The sequence below is a fragment of the Cricetulus griseus genome, chromosome 7 (genome assembly GCF_003668045.3).
Source record: "Cricetulus griseus strain 17A/GY chromosome 7, alternate assembly CriGri-PICRH-1.0, whole genome shotgun sequence".
Classification (NCBI taxonomy): Eukaryota; Metazoa; Chordata; class Mammalia; order Rodentia; family Cricetidae; genus Cricetulus; species Cricetulus griseus.
Genome location: NC_048600.1, coordinates 81,674,367 through 81,697,125, shown reverse-complemented (window position 1 = coordinate 81,697,125; position 22,759 = coordinate 81,674,367). Strand labels below are relative to the sequence as shown.

The 22,759-nt window shown below is 45.1% G+C and overlaps 1 protein-coding gene across 2 annotated transcripts; it reads right to left on the bottom strand.

The window, feature by feature from the left end:
* Window positions 1-3,317: 3,317 nt before the first annotated feature.
* On the bottom strand, window positions 3,318-19,933 carry Dhrs7c (dehydrogenase/reductase 7C). 2 transcript variants are annotated; one of them, XM_035447363.1, is made up of 6 exons: window positions 19,780-19,933; window positions 10,853-10,965; window positions 8,890-9,103; window positions 6,531-6,623; window positions 4,208-4,363; window positions 3,318-3,526 (listed from the first exon to the last, which is right to left on the bottom strand). In XM_035447363.1, the coding sequence occupies exons 1-6, from the start codon at window positions 19,931-19,933 to the stop codon at window positions 3,318-3,320; spliced, it is 939 nt and encodes a 312-aa protein (XP_035303254.1). The 2 variants fall into 2 exon arrangements, with proteins under 2 accessions (XP_035303254.1, XP_035303255.1); XM_035447364.1 differs by having other exon boundaries at window positions 8,890-9,100.
* Between the last annotated feature and the right edge of the window lie 2,826 nt (window positions 19,934-22,759).

The following is a 22,759-nucleotide window of genomic DNA, read 5'->3' as shown; positions in this document are numbered from 1 at the left end:
GAAGGATGTCTGACCTGATTCTGTAACCAGAAGTCTTGCTTCTAACATAGGTTGTTCTTGGTCCTCGAGTGGTCTATCCACTCATTTCCATTCATCAGGCTTTTCAACTGACCAGCTACGTAACTTTGCCTAAGCTACCAACCCTCTTTGATGATATGTATATATTTTAAAGTTATTTGTAGCAATAAATCCAGTATTTATTTTGGAGACTTGCTGGGAGCATCCCATGAAGTGATGAAGAAGCAAGACAGGCAGAGAACATGCCATCCATGTTCCTGTGTGTTCTTTCCTTGCTTCTGTGGGACAAGCATGTATAAAGAAAGGTTGCTTTGTCTGGAAAGGAAGCATTATCCCTTTCTTTTGGAAAAGTATCTTAGTTGCAGACCTTGTGAGAAACCATCAGGCATGTGTCTTCAAAGCCTAAGGGGCTGGTGCACTGCCTACCAACTCCCAACCCTCCCCTCACCCCCGTTGGTGGAAGGATCCTTCCAGACACGTGGACTCTGCTGCATTTCTGACTGCACCTGCAAAGGCTGAAGGGGCACACACCTTAGAGAAAGCCCAGACATAGCACAAGTAGAGGCTGCTGAGGTGAACTTGAGTGTTCTTGTTATGCATGAGAACCATCAGCCATTGCTGAAGCCAATGAGAGTGGGGCTTGGGTAGGACATGGCTTGCTCTAGGAAAGGATGCTTCCCTGCTCTGCTCCTGTCCTGCCAGCACTGTTCCATAACTCCTGGCCTAGAGAGGGCATGTGACCCAGGCCATTTCACCAACCCCTGCTGAGAAAGAGGAATCTCATTATTCTTTGCTTCCTTGCATATAGGACACAGCCCTGGAGCCATTGGTGGCCCTTTTATCCCAACAATGCTTCAAATAAAACTTTCTACTTACTTGGGGAATAAATGTATAAGTTAGGTGTTCTTGTTGCCTGTAAACCCATCCCCCGCCAAAGCCATAACTGACTTCTTAAACATCCATATAGACATCCCCAGAATACAGAATGCCAATGATTGTAAGAAGCCAAGGACAACCAGGCTGGCTCAAGACCCACTCTGATTGGCTTATGGTATGTCTTCAACAGCTTTTGATTCACTCCTGTGAGAGATTCCCAAGTCAGAGAAGACCATCCTGCCTTAGCCCAGGGCAGAGCTGGCAGTGGACAGCCTTGACTTGGCATGGTGCCCTTTGCTGGTTGTTGGTGTTGAGGACCTGGGAGTCCCTCCTCCCAATGATGCCCTGCTCATTCTCCTCCTTTTATTCAGTCTGGGACTGCAGTACACAGAATAGTGAGTCTTCCCACCCCAGCTAAAGTGTTTAGAGACACCTTCACAGACATTCCCAGAGGTTTGTTTCTGAGCGACGAGGTTTAATTTCCCTTTATAACCTGGAAATTATAATGCAGAAACTAGTTATGCAATGCAGTTCAGGTTAACAGAAACCAGCAAAGAGGCCCAAGTACCCCGGGTGAACAGCAGCAAAAGCCATTAATATCCCTGAACTCCAGGACAAGGGAGGGAGTTGTCTAACCATAGTCTAGCCTAAGGGTACATCTGCTCCCCACCTGTCCAAAACCACAGCAACCCAATGGAAAGTCTAGGCAGTTAAGTGCTCTGGCTGCATTTTTTCCCCCCTGTCGTCAGTTAATCTCCAGTGGCTGAGCCCCATCATTAACCAACAGCTAGGGAACCAACTGCTGCCATCCTCAGGGTCCAGGCTCCTGGGGACACTGAGATACAGACAACACAGGACCTGGTGGGGCAAAAAGAGACCAAGCTCAGCCATAGTGAATTTGTGTGGTCTTCTCACTGCCATGTCCTGGTGTAGGAGCCCAAGGTGTGCTGCCTTCTTAGCGTTCTAATCTTCCCAGAGAAGGACCCAAGTGCTAAAAGAGGCTGGAGATTGTGGTCAACTTAATCTGTTTCTTTGCACTCTCCTACTTAATGTGCTTTTCAAGAATTTTTTTTTTTTTTTTTTTTTTTTTTTTTTTTTTTTTTTTTTTTTTATGGATTTGGGGCAGGGAGCAATGACAAGAAAATCACCTTTGTCTTTCACAGCACTGATTTGCGTGCTGTTTCAATCTCTTTGGTGTCTTGAAAGGGCCACTCTATAGTCTGGGACAGCCACTGCTACCTAGGTCCTTTATAGCATTCAGTCATTCTGTATCTCTGGGGTTAAGTACAGGCCACCCTTGTTCTCTGAGCAACAGCAGCAGCAGCAGCAGGCAGAGCATGGATACCCTTGGTTTTCCCATCTGTGTCATGGACTGACAGTCCTTCCAGAGAACCTGGGCAGAGAGGGGGACCACGTTGCATCCTTTTAAAAATTGTACATGATATTGTAAATATGACACATGGGATCCTACTGCTGTGCTTTGTACGCCTATGAAGGGTCTTGTGAAATGTGTTTGGAGCAACAGTGACACCCTGTGGTCATTACTCACATTGCATAACATGTCCGTTTCCATCATACCTCGTTTCTCTACCAGCTAACATTTCATTTATTTTTCATCCTGTGTTTCAATATAAAGATTCACAGTAAATATGTTTATATGTAATGTATGATATGTTATATAATTTATATATATCATATAATATACCATATTAAATATTAATGCCCAATAACTATATTTATATTAGTCATTATTATTGGCATAATTTAGCTTTATATATTTATATGTTATGTGATATATTTACATAATATATAAAATGTTACATAATATATAAAAACATAAATTAATGATTGACAGTCCTATTGCATCATGTTCCTATAATATCATGCTTAAACAATATTAGTGTTTAAATTACTCTCAATTAAATAAAGTTTAAAATTCAATTTGTTCCACATGGCTGGTGGCTGCTATACTGGATGATAGAGATCAAAGGCTATTTCCATCCTGCAGGAAGTTGGACCGGGAAAGGTTGCTCTAAAAAGGGTTGCCCAGTGCTGTGGCTGTTAGAGGTTGACTGGGCATATCCCCCTCTAGGAGATGGGGGTGGCTTTCTGGCCAGGGCAGAGGCCATAGCATGTTTGGACAATGTGATGGTTTGATGCATTACAGCTCCTACATACCTGATCAGTTGTCACCCCACAAAGCAGAGAAGTTTCTGGAAATGTGCCCCCGATCTTGTGTGGGAGATACCCAGAGACCCAGCAGCTCTAGGGTACCTTGGCCACCCTCAGCGGGAGGGTGAGAGCCTTGTGCGTGGGATCTAGCGGCCTGAAAGAGACCCCACTGGAAGCAGAGGACAGATGAGTCAGCACTAACTAGGAAAGCCTTTATTCTCCTTCAGTGACCCTTTTGGCCACTCTCACGGTTAACCCTCTTCTGGGACACTGAGCTTCTCTTTCACCCCACAGGCCACCACAGCGAAGAAGAACTCGGGGAAGAAGGTTCGGATGAACACGGCGGCCTTGGGGATCGGGTTGGCCATGAACACCTCTTGCTTCTTTCTCCGCACTGTGCGCATCACTTCCTCAGCCACCTCCACCGGGTGCACGCCATAGGCCAGCTTCCTGCAAAAGACTAAAAGCACAGGCCAGGGTGGCTGTGGCCGGTTCAAATTCCCTGACTACAAAGATGCTTGCCTGCATTTTTAAAGTCATGGTTTCCTGACACTCTGCTGTGGTCAGCCTCAACTCTGGGCAAGACCCTTCACCCTCCAGTCTTTGCTGCCTCATTTTCACCTTGGTGCCTTCAGCAGGGGATGGGATGAGCTTGGACAATAAGAAGGCAAAGGAGGGCCTGTCATTTGTGATGATAAAGCTGTGTTTGCCTAGGGTCTGTGGCGCTCCTTGCTCTGTCCTCCAGCCCAGTTTGAGTCTCAATGCAGACCTGGAGCTTTGAGTAAGGGATGATCTCTGTTGTTAGAGTATAATGTCTTGTAGAAGGGAAAATGGGGCCTAGCTCTATAAAGGGCTCGCCTTTAAGCTGTGGCAGCCTGAGGTACAGGCAGTCCTGACTGGGAAGGTTTAGCATAAGCCCATTCAGAGCTGCCGCCTCAAAAAGAGGGAGCAGTGTGGTTCTTAAAGACCACACACTGGTTGTTAGGTCTGGGAAAAGCTGTTGAGCAGGCTGAGTGTCCAGGCCAACCCTGCCAGGGTTTGCTGGGTGCAGCTTGGGTGTGTGTGCTCTCTACCTGGGACCTCTGGCCTAAAGGTTTAGCTTCTCCACCTCCTGACTAAGGGTTCTCCTCTCAACTCTTACATTTACAAATGGATGACTCCCAGTTTCTTTGCTCAGGATTAGCATGGTAGGAACGGATGAAAGTCGGGCTCACGGTGCTGACCACAACATCGTACTCCTCAACCTCGGCTCTCAGGCAGTCGAAGAAACCCATGACGGCATGCTTGGAGGCTGCATCTGGAGGAAACACCAGCCAGAGGTGGGTACAGGAAGGGCTCTGACCCTGCTTCTCTGGGGTTGCACTGTCCACAAGAGGGCAGACATGCGTCTTCCTCGGAGCTCAGAGCTTTCAGGGGCCTGCAAGCTCCCTGGGTTAAACTGTTAACAACTAATTCATCTACCGTCTCAGTGGATCTCTGCTCCTGTTGTGTGGCTTGCTATCTCCTTAATTTAAAGCAGCCCTCAAGATCCACAGGTTCCCCAACCACCAGCTGAAATACTCAGAAAAATAACTGCATGTTCCCTAAACAGGACACGGTAGCAACTTCCCCATAGCTGTTTTAGGTATTTTACACAATCCAGAGATGATGGAGATGTCTCTGAGAGGATGTGCACTGCTTCTAAGCAAATACCATTAGAACCACTGTTGCCATGGATATGAGAAACTATTATACCCCGAATGAAGGGACAGAGGAACCGTTGTGCCCACTCTATGGTGCGTAAAGGAGATGTTAAGAGGTCATGTGATGGCACTAGATTCCACAGGCAAAGATGGAAAAGCATTGACTAGAATCCTGGCTTCCTATCCTCCATGCCTCAGTAAGACCCCCCACTGAGCTCACAGTAGACCCGATCCTATATTCATGAAAATAGTGAAGTTTAAACCAAAGCCATCTCTTTACACCACCAAGAGGGCTAAAATCAAGATGGACCATCACAAGTGTTGGTGAGTAGAGGAGAAATCAGAACCCTTATGCAATGCTGGTGGGAATGTAAAGGGTGTGTCTGCTTTGCAAACAGCTTGGGGAGTTTCTTTCTTTCTTTTCTTTTCTTTTTTTTTTCGAGACAGGGTTTCTCTGTGTAGTTTGGAGTCTATCCTGGCACTCGCTCTGGAGATCAGGCTGGCTGGCCTCAAACTCACAGAGATCTGCCTGCCTCAGTCACCCGAGTGCTAGGATTAAAGGCATGCACCACCGAGGCCCGGCTGCTTGGGGAGTTTCTTACAAACATCTAAATATAATTCTTTCCCTAGGTTTGCACCTTGGAGTAAAGAAGCCATGTTCTCAGAGAAACAATTTCATGCATGTCCATAGAAGCATTACTCATAATTCCAAGGTGGTATCCAATAGATAACCATCAATAGATGAATAGATAAATAACATGTGGTATATCCAAGCAATGGAGGATTTGTTATTTTCAATTGAAAAGATGGCAAGTAGTTTTGATGCATGCTACAACATTGTGCTAAGTTAAAACACACACACACACACACACACACACACACACACACACACACACACACACACCTGTAAGAGCCAATAATGGTCTATCATGGGGATGGAGTTGGTCAGGAGGTACCACCCCTCTCTGAGGATGTATAGGGGGCTAATTGTTGGTGGTGGTGGGGCGAAGACATTTTCTTCAGTGGTGTAACCTATGCTCCTGTAAGGTAACTCTTCACCTGGCCCCTGTCAGTAACGCCAATGAAGCACATTGATTCATCAAGCTCGAATTGGGTAGAACTATTTCTTCAGTCTATCATTGGCTCTCTATCTGGAGTGAGTAGATATTTGTTCATACCTCCCAGAAAAAATAAATAACAAAGGTGGGAATGTTTCCAGAATTTCCCCAAGAGTGCCCGAGTCTCCTCCATGCACATCACACTTTTGGAGATTCCTATCTCCTGGGGTTCTCAGAGGCAATGGCCATGCCTCAGACCAGCCTCTTTTGCTATGATGTTGCTGTTGCACAGAGCTCCACCACTCGGTTCCACTCCTTTTCTTCTTCCCTTCTTTCCTCAGAGCATGTCCCTCATCTTCCTGTTTTGTGATGTGTACCCGTCCTTCTTGTCCTCAGTCCTAGTCTTTGGGGACAGCTTTGTAGAGGAAGAAGTGTTTGAGCTAGGGCTATACATCTGTGTAAGAGTGTGACCTTCACCTTGAAGCAGTGCATGAATGTCTTTCCACCTGTGGGACTGCACTTTGGGAGGAGAGAAACCTTGTCTACAATGTCCCCAAATCAGGGAACGGAGACATGAAAGAAATCCCAGCTGACCCATCTCATCTCTGCATGAGATACCCCTTATCCTATATGGTCCTCCGTCTAGTCTAGACCCAACAGTGCTTGCTCTGATACAAAACAGACAGCAAGGACACCCCCCCTTTTTTTTGCCTTAGTGACTTACAAGCTGTGCGGAACGGGATCCCAAACTTCGCTTGAATGTTGTTCACTAACACGATCTGGCCTGTCCTTCTGGAGATCATGTTGGGGAGCAGAACTGGAAAACACAAAGAGACCCAGTTAGAAATCTGAACTAGGCAGGCAGCAGAGACAGATCCCCACTGCCACCCACTTTGTTACCCATGGCTCTACTACCTCTTTGCAAGGGACAGAGATGGGGTGGTGCCAGGAAGTCACTGACCCTGTGTTTCCAAGAGACCAGTTGGCTGACACATTGCTGGGTGATTTGAATGACCCACCAGTGTACCAGTTAAATGACACAGAATTTGATAGTAGTTAAGATCTCTCTCTCTCTCTGTCCTTATACTTTCTCCTCTATCTCCTCTTCCCTTTCCTCCATCTCTCCTACTTGCCTTTCCTCCCCTCCTTTCCTATTTTCCCACTTCCTCCTCCTCCAGTCTGAAAGGCATTTTCTTTTCACTTTTCCTTTCTTGTTGGTCCCAATAGGTCTCTTCTGCTGTTTTGAGACAAGATCTCAGTATGTAGCTAAGGCTGGCCTGGGATTTGCTATGTAGCTTTGAACTTGTGATCCACCTGCCTGGGCCTTCCACTGATGGAATTACGGTTGTGCACCACTATGCCTGGCTTCTAGCGTGTCTTTAATTCCTCCTCTTTTTTAGGTGTTAATCTTTAACTAAAGAGAGGGAAGAGCAAATGTCCTCTAAGGTGTCTGGGAAGATGCACTTGCTGAGTTCTTAGGTGACTTCTTGTTGACTGTGAGGGAAAAGAGTCTAGATGTATGCTATTATGATAATATTTCTTCCTCCTGAAGATTTAGTATAAAATGAAGAGATGTAGAGAAAGATGGTAAGAAAATAAACAGCACTGGTAGAACCGAAAGAGGTCCAAATGAAACGGGTGCTTAGATTTGGAGTTCAACCCTTCCTCCTTAGAGAAGAACAAAGGGAGGCCCAGAGCTCCCACCCGACTCTGGTCTCTCAGCACTTGACAGGCCCTCCCAGAAGAAACCAGTTGTGATGGCTATCCATGGTTGTCAACTTGATTATATCTGGTATTAACTAAAACACAAGTATCTGGGTACAACTGTGAGGGATTTTTGTTTTCTTAAAAATCATTACATTTTTTGAAGTGGGAAGACCCACCTTTACTCTGGGCCACACCTTCTTCTGGAAGCCTGTATAAAGGACATGGAAGAAGCAAGCTTGCCCTCTCTGGCTGGCAAGTGTATTCCTTTACTAGCGTTAGAACTGACTTCTTTGGGATTCCAGCACATACTGAAGACCAGCTGAGATATCCAGCCTTATGTACTGAACAATTACTGAATTCTTGGACTTTCTGTTGGTAGATAGTCATTGTTAAACTAGCTGGACTCCAGGATGTATATATATATATATATATATATATATATATATATATATATATCCTGTGTGTGTGTGTGTGTGTGTGTGTGTGTGTGTGTACACATACACACACATTTCTGTTCCTCAGAGAACCTTGACTAAATACAGTGGCCCTGGCCTTTCTCAGGCTGTTCTTTTCATTCCTCATTTGTTGTCACTGAGTGGCCCTGCCAGAGGTTGATGGAGTGACATGCCTTTTCTGGCCTGCTTGGGTGGTAACAAGGATGGGGCTGGGAAAAACTACTCTTTTTCTTTTTTTGTTGAAACAAAATCTCACTATGTGGTCCAGCCTGACTTCAAACTGGCAATCCTTCTGCCTCAGCCTCACGAGTGCTGGGAATAGAGGCTTCTGCCACCATACCTGGCTGGAAATGTGTTATTTCTCGAGTGTCATCTAGAAGCACAACAAAGTCAACTACTTTCTGCCTCAGGTGGCTCTTTCCCTTTGCCTTGGAATCCCATGCCTGGAGGCTTCAGCACGGAAGCCAGTTGCAAGGAAAGTGACATGAGAACATGCCTCCACAATCCCAGTTAGGGCACCAGGTTCCCACATAGGCACATGTTCCATGCTCATGCTGTCCTTCAGCTCTGCTGTGGAACACATACAGGTTTTGGAGGGGGAAGGTCAATGTATAATTCCCTTCCATGGCCACCTCCCACCCTAACCCAGACTGAAGACCTGAGTTTGAACATAGCTCTGAGAAATTTCTATCTGGATGATTTCTAGGCCCTCAGACAGGCCCCCTTGCGGGCCACTACTTCTCTTGTAAAGGACACACATTCATACACATCCTGTTGTGGGGAAGGGATCAAAAGAATACGGAGGAGCTTTCTTGGGGTGAAGAAGTCCGTCTAGAACTGGATGGCCACCTGGTGGCACCACAGGTCTTTCCATAGCATCTGGTGGTCCACAGACCCAGAGGAAAATGAGACTCACAGGACCTTTGGTGAAGGTGATGGGTCCAAAGTAGTTGGCATCCATGATCTTTTTGTCAAGCTCCAGGGAAATCTTGTGGGCAGGCCCCTTCACTTTCACACTGGCATTGTTGATAAGAATGTCCACACAGCCATAGCAGTCCAGGACCTCTTTGGCCACATCTTGAACACAGCTGATGTCCGAGAGATCCAAGAAGACCAGCTTTGGGGTGAATGTCTGCTGGAGCAAGGAGAGAATCAAGATATGTTTGGGGTCACCTCCTACGAGATGTTGGGGGGGCCTTCAATCAAACAATCCGCCCCCCTCTGCTGGGAATTCAAAGTCATAGATATAGGAAAACAAACCAAGACAAGGAGGAAGAAATAAAACAACTCAGGGATGAAGGAGATTGCTGGGGAATCTAGTTTTGAAGACCAGGGCCACAATTAAGTGTGGATAAGCAGCTGGAAGTCTGAACCTGTGGCCAGGGCTCCTCAGCTGATTAAATCATTCTTGACAACCAGGTGACCCTTTGGAGGCTGTGAAATGGCTCTGGTGTTGGCGTCATAACTTTGAACACTGCTGGCTTCCTCTTCAAAATTACTTTCCCATCTGGTTTGTAAGCTAGAAGAAAATTCAGCGCAGCAGCAGCAGACACCCCTTGTTTTGGATCGAGATGGTATATTCCACCCTGTGCTTTTTGAAGCATCTATTATATGCTAGGTGCAGTACTCAGCTCTGGATACTTGCTGTCCTCAAGATGTTACTGGTTTAGAAGTAAAGATGAGGGCAGAGCTTGAGAGTACCCTGGAGTCAATGCATCTTTGGGGCAAATATTAGTTCTGACATATAACCTTGAAGAGAAGGTTCCCATTGTGGGTCATATTTGTTTGGGAAACATTCACCGATCCCTAAGTTCTTTGGGGAGATAGACACTTATCAAAGGCTATGAAAAGACAAACTGGACAGAACTCAGTTATTTCCCACACAACTTGTTTTTTACTGAAAATCAAATAACATCCCAAGAAATTTTCCATGTAGCATTCTGTGTGGTTCTAATTGACCCAGCTCCTCAAGTGGCCAGGTTTAGCTCTGAATTCCTTTGAGCTATTTGCAAACACCAATTTTAATCTCAGTAGTAGGGTTGGATTTTTCTTTTTAAAGAGTGCTGAAGAGGAGCCAAGACAGTGCTACAGAAACCCTCAGAAACAGTTGACCTGACCTAGTGAGAGCAAGGAGACCCTAGTCATAAAGTTGGGGAAACAGCATTGGACCCAAACCAAGCCCTCTAAATGTGGGTGCCAGCTAGGAGGCCAAGACAGTCTATGGGACCTCTAACAGTGGAGCCAGTCTTTAACCCTAGAGCACAAATGGACTTTGGGAGCCCATTCCCAATGGAGGGATACTATTGCAGCCCCGATACAGCAAGGAGCGCCTAGGTCCCTTTGAAGGTCCCTCGTGGAGGGCCTCACTATCCCTGGGGAGGAGTTGGGGGATGGGTTGGGGTGTTGGTAGGGAACATGGGAGGATGGGAGGGCGATGGAATGGGGAGGATGGATATGTAAATATGAGTAGTAATTAAAGAATTTAAATAAAAAATGGAATAAAAAGAGTGCTGAAGACTGAACACCTACAACCTGGGTGACTTAGGAGGGGAGTTCTGTGATTTCTTTGATGCTACTGTCACTTGCTTTGTTTGTCTTAACATCAGCTATATTTGCAATCATAACCCACAGCTGGGACTCTGGCTATCTGCATTTTTTGCTGAGTCTGACTCACATAGATTTGGGGGTCAGTGCCAAAGTTTTGCCACCGCGAGTGATCAAAACAAGCCAGCGCCTTTTGTTGGACAGTGCTATTGACTCTGGTTTGTCTGGGTCAGTGTCATCCACTCTGAGTTCTCCAAAGCTACTGTCACATTTCTCCAGAACTGCTTCTTAACAATGATGGAGGCTCAGGGTATCTCAGGCTGTCTGGAGAGGGCCTTACCTTGCTGGGATCAGCCACACTGGTCAAAGTTGCATAGAGGCTCTCGAGCCCTTCCCAGTTCTTTCCACATAGCACCAGTCTTGCCCCACCTCCATGGAACACCCGAGCACACTCTGTGGAGAAGAGGGAAGGGAGGCAGTGTGTACTGTGTTAATGGAGCCATAGAAAGGAGTTCCTCTCTTAGGAACTCCTGACAAAAAAATACTGATGTCTCATCCATCACCAGGAGGTCCTCTTTCTGGAGAAATCATTTCATTTGATCCCCTCCTCAAGCTAGATGTTTTTGGGGTCCTGAGTAATGAACTCCAACCTTGCATATGTTAAGGGATTGCTCTAGCACTGAACTGTACTCTAGGCTAGGCTGGTTTGTTTGCATATTGTGTTTCTAGCCTCAGCTTGGTTGCTTCCCTGAAGGGAAGGAAGCTCAAAGCAGGGCCTCTGCTTTGCTGGGTAGTTCTGATAATGAAATTCCTTTTTATACTGAATGGAGAGAGTCACTAGATTTGAGATCACAGCTGTAGGGATGCCTCAACTTACAGAGCTACCATGTCTGTTTAGACTAAATACCACCCATCCCTCCATATTTCCTCTGTGGATAGAGACTCTAGTCAAGGCTCTTTGCTCACAAGACCACTCTACACAAAGAACTATAGGCAACAGAGGAAAGCTAGGAGAGGAGAGATGGTCCTCCCCAGGAAAGAGCACATCAATTGGTTGTCCAGTGCCAAATGGTCAGCCCTGAAAACATACATACAGGTAACATTATATGAACTCAACAGATTATATTTATACACATGTTTATACAAATACTTGTTTGTTTGCAATATCAGTTAATGAAAAAGGAGTTCATGATTTGAAAGAGAGTGGGGAGCATATGGGAGGTCTTGGAGGGAGGAAAGGGAAAGAAGAAATGTAATTAAATTACAATTCCAAAAATAAACAAAAAGAAAGATAAAAATGTTGACTTTGCATTATGATTCATTCTAAAATATTTATTGATTAATCCAATATAGGACTTTCCTTAATTTTTAAACGTATGTTTATTTATTTTGTATACAAGTTTGCATGTTTTGGCATGTGCATGCCAACGTACATATGTGGAGATGGAAGTAAAACCTGTGGGAATCTGTTATTTCCTTTTATTATATAGGTCCCAGGGATGGAACTTAGGTCACCAGACCTGGTGGCAAACAGCTTTTCCTACTGAGCCATCTCTAGGGCAACAGCTGGCAGATATACAATGTTGACAAGTAACAATAATCCTGACATTTTAGAACAATGAAAGCTCACATGTTTGGACAATGTATTTGTCCTAAGGATAATTGGGAGAGACATCCATGTTTTTGCTCAGCAATTCTTACTATGGCTATGGGAGGTGCTACCTTAGACTGGGGCTCTGTGGTGGTTTTAATAAGAATGGTCCCTATAGACTCATGTGTTTGAATGCTTGGTCACTGGGGAAAGTGGCACTATTAGGAGGTGTGGCCTTGTAGGAGTAGGTGTGGCCTTGTTGGAGGAAGTATGTAACTGGGGGTGGGCTTTGAAGTTTCAAATGCTTAAACCAGACCCAGTTTCTTCTTGCTGTCTTCTGACCTGTCTGTCGAACTCTTGGCTCCTTCTCCAGCACTGTGTCTACCTTCATGCTTCTCACAATGATGATAATGGTCTAAACCTTTGAACTGTAAGTCAGCCCTGATTAAATGTTTCCTTGTAAGAGTTACCATGGCCATGGTGTCTCTTCATAGCAATAAAATCCTAAGATACTTTCCTAAAGCAGTGTTGGCATGAAGAGTGTCTCACCTGCACGTGAGAGGACCAGCCTTTTCATACTTTTCAGCTGCTGACCGCATTGTCCCCTCTTGGAGGAAGTGCCCAAAGGGCAGCACTATAAAGCTCCCAAAACTAGAGCAAAATGTTAACAGTTCCAACACAGGTAAGAAATATTGAACCAGGTACTGATGAGAATTTAGTCTCGTATGATAAAGGTAATATATTTAGCCCGTGGGAAAAGAATATACTGCTGGTGAGATGGCTCAGTTAAAAGTGAGTACTGCTCAGCCAGGCGGTGATGGCGCATGCCTTTAATCCCAGCACTTGGGAGGCAGAGGCAGAGGATCTGTGAGTTCGAGACCAGCCTGGTCTACAAGAGCTAGTTCTAGGACAACCTCCAAAGCCACAGAGAAACCCTGTCTCGAAAAACAAAACAAAACAAAACAAAATAAAAAAAGTGAGTACTGCTCTTGAGCTCCCAACACCTATGTCAGCCTGTTCACAACCACCTGTAATTCTAGCTCCAGGGGATCAGATGCTCTCTTCTGGCCTCCAAGGTATTACATTTACATGCATATATTGCCTTACACACATACACATAACTAGAATAAAATGACTCTTTAAAAAGCGGTATTTGGATGCCTATTTGGGAGCTAAAAGGATAGACACATTATGTTATAACACACTAAATAGTTAAATGTAAAGAGCTAGAGATGAATCTGAGCTTACATTGGGGAAGGTCTGAGCATGCCCAAAAGGAAGAAAGTATATCAGGATTGATTTATAGGTTTTATCTTTGAACCTTTTTTTTGTAGCAGAGACATAAATAAAGAGTAAGCAAATTAAGAAACATATTTATAACCTACATGCCAGCAAAGGGCTTATTTATTCAATATGCAAAGGACTTTTACAAATAAGAAGAATCAACAGGGAAAAAGGAAAAAAATGAAGTTAATGAACAGAAGATTAAGAGTCAATACCCGTGGCATGATAAAAAGATATAATTTAAAGCACACACTGATTTTGATCCATCAGATAATGAAGGACAAAACTGATTGTAGTCTTATCTAGATGTGAGCAGTAGGCTTGTTGCACATTCTAGCATGTGTAGGCATTGCTACAGGTTCTGGGAGAAAAACTAGACTGTATCCTTTACAGAGCTTTGATTCATCAATTTTATGTATGGGTATTTCTTCTAAAGCTTCCATTAAGAAGGCCTGCACAGACACACCTGTAATATTGCTTATCTCAGTACCACACCAACAGTAAAACTCTGGAAATGATTGTGAATGTCCCATATAAGAGGAGGTGGGTTAAGCCAACGACAGTGCATCTAGAAAGAATACTTTCAAGCCCTTAAAACTGATTTTGCAAAAATGAATCTGTTGGCATGAAAAGAAATCCATATTAAAATCTTATTAAAACATAAGAGCTTTAGAAGCAGCTTATCTGGGGCTGGAGAGGTGGGTCAGTGGTTAAGAACACTTACTACTCTTAACAGAGGACCTGAGTTCAGTTCCCCGCACCCACCTTTGGCTTATAAATGCCTGTAATTCCAGCTTTGGAGGGGCATGACTCTCTCTTCTGGCCTCCTTGTGTATCTGTTCGTGCATATGCCCATACACAGACACACGTAAATAAATTTTATTTTAAAGGTGTGTCAAATGCAACACTATAACTTGAATGTGTATGTTTGTGTAGAAAATAAGGTAGCACTGTATATTGTATTGTTAACAGGACATTCAGTTGGAAATTTCAGAGGCACTAAGGTACAATGCATATCAAATTCCAAAGCTGGTTGCTAGTCCAAGATGCATGCTTTCAAAAGAAATAACCACTTTATTAAGTTCATTTCTTTTTCCCTAAAATAAGACATAAATGGAACAAGGAGAAGGAGGAGGAAGAGACAGAGGAGGAGGGGAAGGAGAGGGTCTTGGGAGGCAGGCTTCTCAGTGGAGGACATTGTGAGCTTTTGCCCATGGGCCAGGGTTGGGATGTTCTTCCTCTCCATCTCCTCCAGGAGAGAATGCATGAGTGGACCCTTGGAATGATTTGCTAAGGTTTCCTACAACTAAGAACCCAGACCAGAGGGGTCCTTATGGAGTTGCCTGCCCCAAGGGAAGTAGAGGCATGGGAGAAGTCCACATGCTTCACTTCCCAGAGGTGCAGTTGGATGTTTCAATGGAAGCCTCAGAGGGGCACAAAGGTGCCCATAATAGAAAGGAAACACTAGGTTCCCACCTTGGTTCAGTGCTGGGGTTGAAATGAGAGATTTCCTATGTGTCAAGAAAATACATTCTCACTGAGTCATACCCCCAAGCCATGTGCCCTGCCCATGTAGCTTGGAGCCATCTTATAATGTGTCCCTCCGGTAAGCACGTCCGTTGCTCTCCCCTGTGTCCTCTTTTCTGTTTCTTTATCCTAGAAAGGTCAGAAACAATAGGAGGCTCAGGCCAGGGAGAATGGGAGTGGGAAAAGAAATCAAGGAAAATGCACACATTGGTTATGAATCAGGCCTGTTGGAGACTTGCCATGATGGATGGATTGTGTCTAATGTGTATTGTATATAATGTATAGTGTATATAATGTCAATAATCAGAAAGTCAGAAGACAACCTGGCCTTTCTTTTCCTCCCAGCTGCAGGAAGAGTTTCTCATCTGGGCTGATTTGAATGGGATTGAACTCTCCCTCTGTATTCTTAGTCCCCTCCCACAGCACTGACTGAGCTGTCCACCTCACCAAGGAGCAGAAAGGAAACAGAGCCAAACATCCGCACAGGATGCTCCTCAGGGAAGCAGTTGTACGTGTGCTTTATGTTTTATTACTCAAAAAAATCATCTTTAATAGTTATGGTCTTGACAATTATGGAATTTTTGTCACTTGGTTTGGAGGGAGACGGCCCAGCTGTGGCTGTCAGTGGCTGAAACAGACATGCTGGATGTGAGGCAGCCGTGATGACAAATACCCCAGATCAGAGCAATGTGGTACAAAGAGTTGGAAGGAGTTTCCCCACATTCCCACCACTGCTGATGGGTGAGAGGAACGAAGACATGACTCAGAAGCCTGATGTCCAGGTTGGGGGAAGCTGTTCTTCACACTAGGCTGCCTCTTGACCAATCTCCACTACTGACAGGGGAACAGGCTGGGTTCACTGTCACTCACTCACTCCCTTTCCTAATGGTTGGATGTATCTGCAAGTTCTCACTGAGTTGTCTAGGTTGGCCTTGAACTTGTAGTCCTCCTGCATCGGCCTCCCCAGTAGCTGGGCTTAGAGGCCCACACCAACAGGCCCACTTTGAAATTCTTACTTTTATTCTTGTTTTTGTCATTTTTGAGACTGGGTCTCACTGCTTAGCCCAGGCTGGTTTCCGACTGAGTGATCCTCCTGCTTCAGTCTCCTGAATGCTGAGATCACAGGGTTGATGGTTAATCTTCTTGTCAGTTTGACTAGCTTTGGAATCACCCAGGAGACCAAGGCACACCTCTAGGTATGTTTTGTAGGGTGATTTTGAGAGGGACATCTGAGGGTCACAGTCACCCTGGATGTGGATGACACTGCCCCCCAGTCTGGAGGCTTAGAGTGAATGAGGGGAAAGTTGGTGGAGTGTCATCATTGCCTGACTTTGCTTCCTCATTGGCGGAGATGTGAACTTAATGCTTCTCTCTTGCCCTGCCTGTCATGATGGACCAAATCCTTTGAAGCTGTTGTTTTTAACCTATCTGGCCTTTGGTGGCAGTGCCTCTATACTCCAATCCTTACATTTATTCATTTATTTAATATATTTATTTTTGAGACAATATCTCAGGTAGTCTGGGCTAATCTCAAACCCACCATGTAGCTGAGGATTACCTTGAGTTCCTAAGCCTCCTGTTAGAATTACAGGTGACCACATCCAGCTTTAGTTTGTTATCAGCTCAGCTCAGCATTTATCTCCCATTGAGCATTTCAACACCAACTAATAAACACAGATTAGGTGCTTCCTTACTTATTTCCTCCAGTCTAAGATGCCAAAGAGTGTAAAGCGACTTCTGATTCTGGCAACAGTGAAGTGAGAAAGGCTGACCTGTAGGGCTGTGAGATGATGCTGTGGACAGCCAGGTTTCAGCAGTGTTTAAAGAGGAAGGCTGGCTTCTTGGGAGCTGTGAGAACACCTCAGGCCAGGATAGCCAGAACACCACTCACCCTGAAGGTCAAGTCCAGTGCTTAGGTATTTTGATTGTCACTCTTGTTGCAGACCCAGTGGGTACAAGGTAACACAGTGGTTGACTTGATTGACTTGTGATGGCTTGGGACAAGGGCTAGATGTCCGAATTTGGGCTGTTCCCTTGATTTCTCTAGTCTTTAACTGTTCACAGAGTTCATCCCTGCTCTAGGGTACCCAGGCACAGTATGGGCTATGTATAAGTCATTCTGTGCCCCTTGCTTTTTTTCTTGCCTTGAAGTTGAAATGGAGCAGCTGGTGTCTGGGATTGCTGTCATCAGCAGCCCATGGAAAGCAGGCATTTATTTAAAGTCACACACACCCAGTAGCTCATGTTACTTGTAAATACTTGGACTTTATTCCTTTCTGCCTTGCATTTCTTCAGTGTTGGGGAGGGTGGGAGGTGCAGAGTGTCAGTGAGATGCCATGAAAGAGAATAGCGACCAGAATCTTGATAGATTGGGTCATATTCTTCTGCAAACACCTGCTGTGTATTTCCGGGGGTCCTGGCTTATGTGTGACTATAACCCAATGAGATTAAAAAGACAACAAATGGGACTGTTAAAATAAATACACAACCTCACCAAAGGAGAACAGTGGTTCCATCTAGAAACACTGAACATTGCAAGGACAGAGGATCTGAATAACATATTTCATGACAAGATGCAGCCATCATTTGCAGGGCCATTTTTCTACCCTACCACAGCAGTGAGCATATTCTTTCCCAGACCTCTGGGGACAGACTTCGTGACAGGCCACAGCCACACCATAAAGCAAACCTTGACAAATGCAAAAGAACTGAATCACACAGTGTTCATTTTCTGATCATACTGGAATCAAAGTGGAAACCAATGAAACCATTATTCACAAACATACTTATCTGGATGCCTTTCCTGAGCAAATTGCCTCTAGATGCTGGTCATTAAATGTACTGGTTACTTGTCTCATTGCTGTGAACAAATCCTGTCAGGAACAATTTACGGGAATAAAGGTTTATTTAGGTCCAGGATTGAGAGGATCCATTCTGCCAGGAAGGCACGGGGCAGCGGCTGGGTCTGTGGTGATGGAAGTTGGAGGTGACAGCCTGTGTGGGGGAGGGGAGCTGCGAAGGTATAATCTTCACAAGTCTGCACCTCATGGCCTACTTCTGCCAGTCAGGCCCCTCTTCCTAGACCAGTGGTTCTCAACGCTCCTAATGCTGCGACCCTTTAATACAGTTCCTCATGCTGTAGTGACCTTCAACCATAAAATTATTTTCGTTGCTACTTCATAACTGTAATTTTCCTACTGTTATGAATCACAATACAAATATTTGTGTTTTCCTATGGTCTTAGGTGACTCTGTGCAAAGGTCATTTGACTCCCAAAGGGGTTGCAATCCACAGGTTGAGAACCACTGTGACCAGGACCTAAAGATCCCACAGTTTCCAAAATAGCACTCAAAGCATGAGTCTGTGAGGGGACAGTACAGACTCAAGAAAAAAGTTAAAAAACAAATTTATTGTTTATTAGATGGGAAGCTTTGAGGTAGGTGTGTGGGCACTAGTGTGAAGGACACCAGGTTGGTGGTGAGCATGTGAACATGAGTAGAACCTTAGGATGTGGGAAGGCAGGTCTCCTGGGCCACCTGGGGCCACCTGGAAGGATGGAACAGGTAAGTTGGCAGGGAAGGCTCCAGGGACCTGACCTGCTCCTAGACAAATGTTCTACCTGAAGAAAGACTGTCACACAGCCCATGACTGAACAGCTTTAGGTAAGTCACTCTTGTCACTTTCCCAACAATACTGTGGTCTTGTGTCTGGTCAGATGGGCAAACTAGAGTACCCTGGCTGGCCCTGGCAAAGACTGAGTTTGGGGTTTGTGTGTCACCTTTTGAGTGTCAATCCCAATGAGTTAGGACAGTCCCTTTGGAAATTGCTCCAGAGGCCACATGCACTGTGTTATGCTAAATGTGTTCACCTGCCATGGCTGACCCAAGGCAAGCGCTCACTGAGACGTCACCCAGCCTCTTAGCAGGGAAACATGCTCCCTTTGGGGACATCCAAGAGACCTCAGAGATAGAACCATAAAAGTCTTCCCAGTGGCCACACCATGAGAGAAGTGCACCCCCCACCCCAAGACTCTAGAAGAGGGAACGTTTAGGACAATGTGGACCTATTGACACTTGCGGAGCAGCTAGTGGATGGTTGGTTGTGCGGGTTCTATGCTGGATTAAGTAACAAAAATAACAGCAGAAATTGTCATTAATTTATATAGCAGTATTACACTGCCATGATTAGAAATAATAGAATCCCGCTAAATCAAGAGGATATTCCTGTCACAAATGCCACAAGTAGAAGAGCCAGAAGGCTGTCTTACTTAGGGATTGTGAATGAAAATGCCTTTAAGGCCAGGAAGTGAGATGGTGGGAAGCAGTAGCCATGTATGATAGAGAGTGTGACACACAGAGGAGGGTAGACTCTGTGAAAAATATGTTCAACGTGACCATCTCTAACATCACTTGAATTGGGGCCACTGTTGTTCCATATCCCACCCATGTGCAAAATCCATTTGCACATTCTGAAGTGGAGACTACTGTCATTCTTGATCTACACATGGGACATTGTAGTCATATAGCTGAAGACACCTGTAAGTTAAGTGCTAGAATCAAGGCTGGATCCAGCATCTTAGTCTGGCCTCTTATCCAGTATGCAGCCCGAACTATGGACTTGACATTTCAAGGTCTCTGGAAACTCCTGAAGCAATCAAACCTAATACTTTGCTAACACCAAGCCTTGAGTTTGCAACCCCAGGCATTCTGACCCTGCCTTTCACTGGACAAGAAAGCTTCAGTCTCTCAAAGAGAAGCGCCCCTTGGGTTGACTCCTCCCTACCAGCAGGTGTGCCCCACACCATCCTGTCTCTACAGGTTTCTTGTGGGCAGAGACGGACACACATCCAGGGGAAGCCAGCTTACCCTTTCCCAGTCCTGAGATGGCATCGGTGATGACCACCACTTTGTTCTGCACGGCAGACTTGGACCACAGCCTGGATGCCTCCTGATAAATGAACAGTAGGCCGCTGATCCCCAGCAGCAGCAGGGGCAGCATCAGGACAGCCACGATCCCCATCTTGCTCTGCAGGACAGCAGGATGACAAACTTTGGCTTTGCAGAGGCCCTGATTGCAACACCCAGGGCAGGGGGAGGTTCAAGCTCCAGCACTCATTCCCTCCAAGCCCAGGATCTGTTCTCCAGGGAACTGGGCTCTGCAAGCTCCTGGGAGGCTCCTTCCAGCTGAACAGTAAGGAGTGTGTGAATCCCCAAATGCTCAACAAATAGACATTACTCACTGTGTCTCACACTGGACGACTCCAGGGGGCCTGCCCTCCCCCAAGGCTAATTACAAATTTAATTAAAATGGGTCTGCATTTTTGGAAGGAAATCCATGTGTTAAGGCCACTTGCTTGGGCCCTAATGGTTATTTATAGCTCTCAGTTGCACTAAAGGGCTTTTCAGGGTAAATATAGTGTCTATTCTGATATTCAGGGACACATGCTGGCCGGGTCTAATTTCAGAGTTCTTGCCAGGACTTTTAAAGCTTTGCTGGCTGGTGGGACTATTAGAGTTTCCTCTACAGTTTGGGCTGAGAGTCAGGGATCAGTCCCTGGGATTGTCAGCACAAATGCCTGTGCCTTTCTTTTCTGCCCTGGGTTCTTGCAGGTGGCTCAGACCTAGGTGGGCATCAAGTAATCTGGCCTTCCCTTCCTGAGTGGGGATGGAGATGAAAAGCAAAGGAAAGCTGGCCAGTGGAATGGAACCTGTTACAAAAAACCCACACAGAAATGAGGCATGAAGGAACACTGTTTAGAGAGCGCTTCTTGTTTTTGTGAGGCTCAAGTCCCTTCTCTCTAAAATGGAAATGGTAGCTTTATTTTGCAGATCCATTGGGGTACAAAATAAGATCCTGCCTATCTTGAACCTGGCATAGATTCTGAGCCTCCAGGAGGTAACTGTTACTATCTTTTATGATTAAATATCTAAGATATAAAGTAATTTATATAAGGAACTCAGTATGGCTAAGGGGTCAAAATCCCAAGGCCTCACCCCAGCATCTTGTCTGCTACACTCTAAGGTTTACTTTTATTATGTATGTATGTATGTATGTATGTATGTATGTATGTATGTATGTATATGTATGTATGTGTGTGTCTATGTGAGTATATACCATGTTTTCTGGTGCCTGTGGAGGCCAGAAGAGAGTATTAGATCCCTTGTAATCCCCTGGTTACAGGTGGTTGTGAGTCGTCTGACCTGGTTACTGGGAACTAAACTCAAGTCTTCTGTAAGATCTGCAAGTACTCTTAAATGCTGAACCATTTTCTCCAGCCACCTGGTGGGGGATGTCTTTCTGTATACATGTTTCTCTTATTGATTGATGAATAAAACACTGTTTGGCCAATAGAGGCAGGAAGATAGGCTGGACTAATAGATGAGGAGAATTCTGGGAAAGGTAGGCAGAGAGGCACCAGAAGGGGATGTTGTGTAGCCGAGGAAGGAGTTAATAGGTCTGGACCCTTCTCTGGTAAGATAAGACCATGTGGAAATACTTAGATTAATAGAAATGGGTTACTAATTAAGAGAGAGCTAGCCTGTAAGAAGCCCTAGCCAATGGCCAACAATTTAATAATTAATAAGCGTCTCCATGTGTTCATTTGGGGCTGAAGTGGCAGAACCTGGCTGGACAAAAATACTACAGCAACAACCACACAATATTTATATTGTAAAGACAATGGGGCTGACCAGAAAGTGAGGGTGGGATAGGAGTAAGGCTGGGGTGGGAATAAGGCTGGGGTGAGTGGTGGATAGAGGATGAGAATAACAGAAACTGCATTTCTTAGAAAATAGGAACAACCAGGAATATTACAAACCTCATCTCTTTATTGGCATTTAGTACATGCATTAGGGCTATATAGCGATTGATGACTTGATGACAACCTTTTGTGTGACGGGTAGCCACGTAAACAAGCATAGTATAAATACGTCTCTGTGGTTCTCAGTCCTTCCATTCCCAATGGGGATCTACTTTCTAATCTTTAAATGGGTGTATTAGTTTGCATTTGAGTGTGTGTGCATGCCTTTTCCTTTGTAGACTATTTAAGAAGAATCACAGAGTTGACACCCCTGCTCAGCATCACATTTGCGGGATTCATCCACGCTGTGGTATAAAATTGGAACCTGTTATGCTTATTGTGTGAATCTGTCTCACGTTTTCAGTTTGTTCTTCTGAGAGTGGGTGTGTGCAGGCACCCTGGTGTGCTCTGTATTCTTTTTTTTTATTATTAATTCTTTTCATTTACAAACCAACCACAGTTTCCCCTCCCTCACCTCCTATCCACACCTCCCGCATCCACTTCTCTGTCTCCATTCAGAAAGGGGCAGCCCTCCCATGGGCATCAACAAAGCATAGTGTTTGGCATTCTTATGAGACAAAGAAGAGGCATTACATGGCAATAGACATGAAGAAAGATGGATGGTAGCCAGCGTTAGAGAGGTAGTTCAATAGTCACAGAGTTTAAGACAAGGGACTGAGGGCACAATTGGGTCTGTCAGTCTGAAACACATCAGGGAAGGTTTAGGCAAAGACATCCATTTGGGGGCTATCACAGGTAGGTAGGAGAGTCATGCAATCTGAGTGAGACCTTTAAAGAGACATACCTTGGATGCTTAGAATGAAGGGAATGGAAGAAGAATCAGCAAAGGTCAAGAAGAGGAGTGGCCAGTGTTCCGCCAGGAACCAGGAAGCCCCATGTTCTAGGAGCACATGAAGGCTGTCTTGGGGAGACTGCTAAATTAAATAATCAGGAAGCTACGGGCCTGAGGCTACCTCTATTCTATGAGTTCCTAAATAACAAACTGAAATCGAATTTAGGAGGTTTTTGTTTTGTTCTGTTTTAGT

Coding starts and splice junctions, on each gene's coding strand:
- Dhrs7c (XM_035447363.1), bottom strand. CDS start 19,933: ATGGGGATCGTGGCTGTCCTGATGCTGCCCCTGCTGCTGCTGGGGATC. Junction 6,624..8,889: donor ACCCATCACCTTCACCAAAG/GTCCTGTGAGTC, acceptor TGTGTTTTCCAG/TTCTGCTCCCCAACATGATC. Junction 3,527..4,207: donor GGAGTCATCCATTTGTAAAT/GTAAGAGTTGAG, acceptor CTGTGCTTTTAG/TCTTTTGCAGGAAGCTGGCC.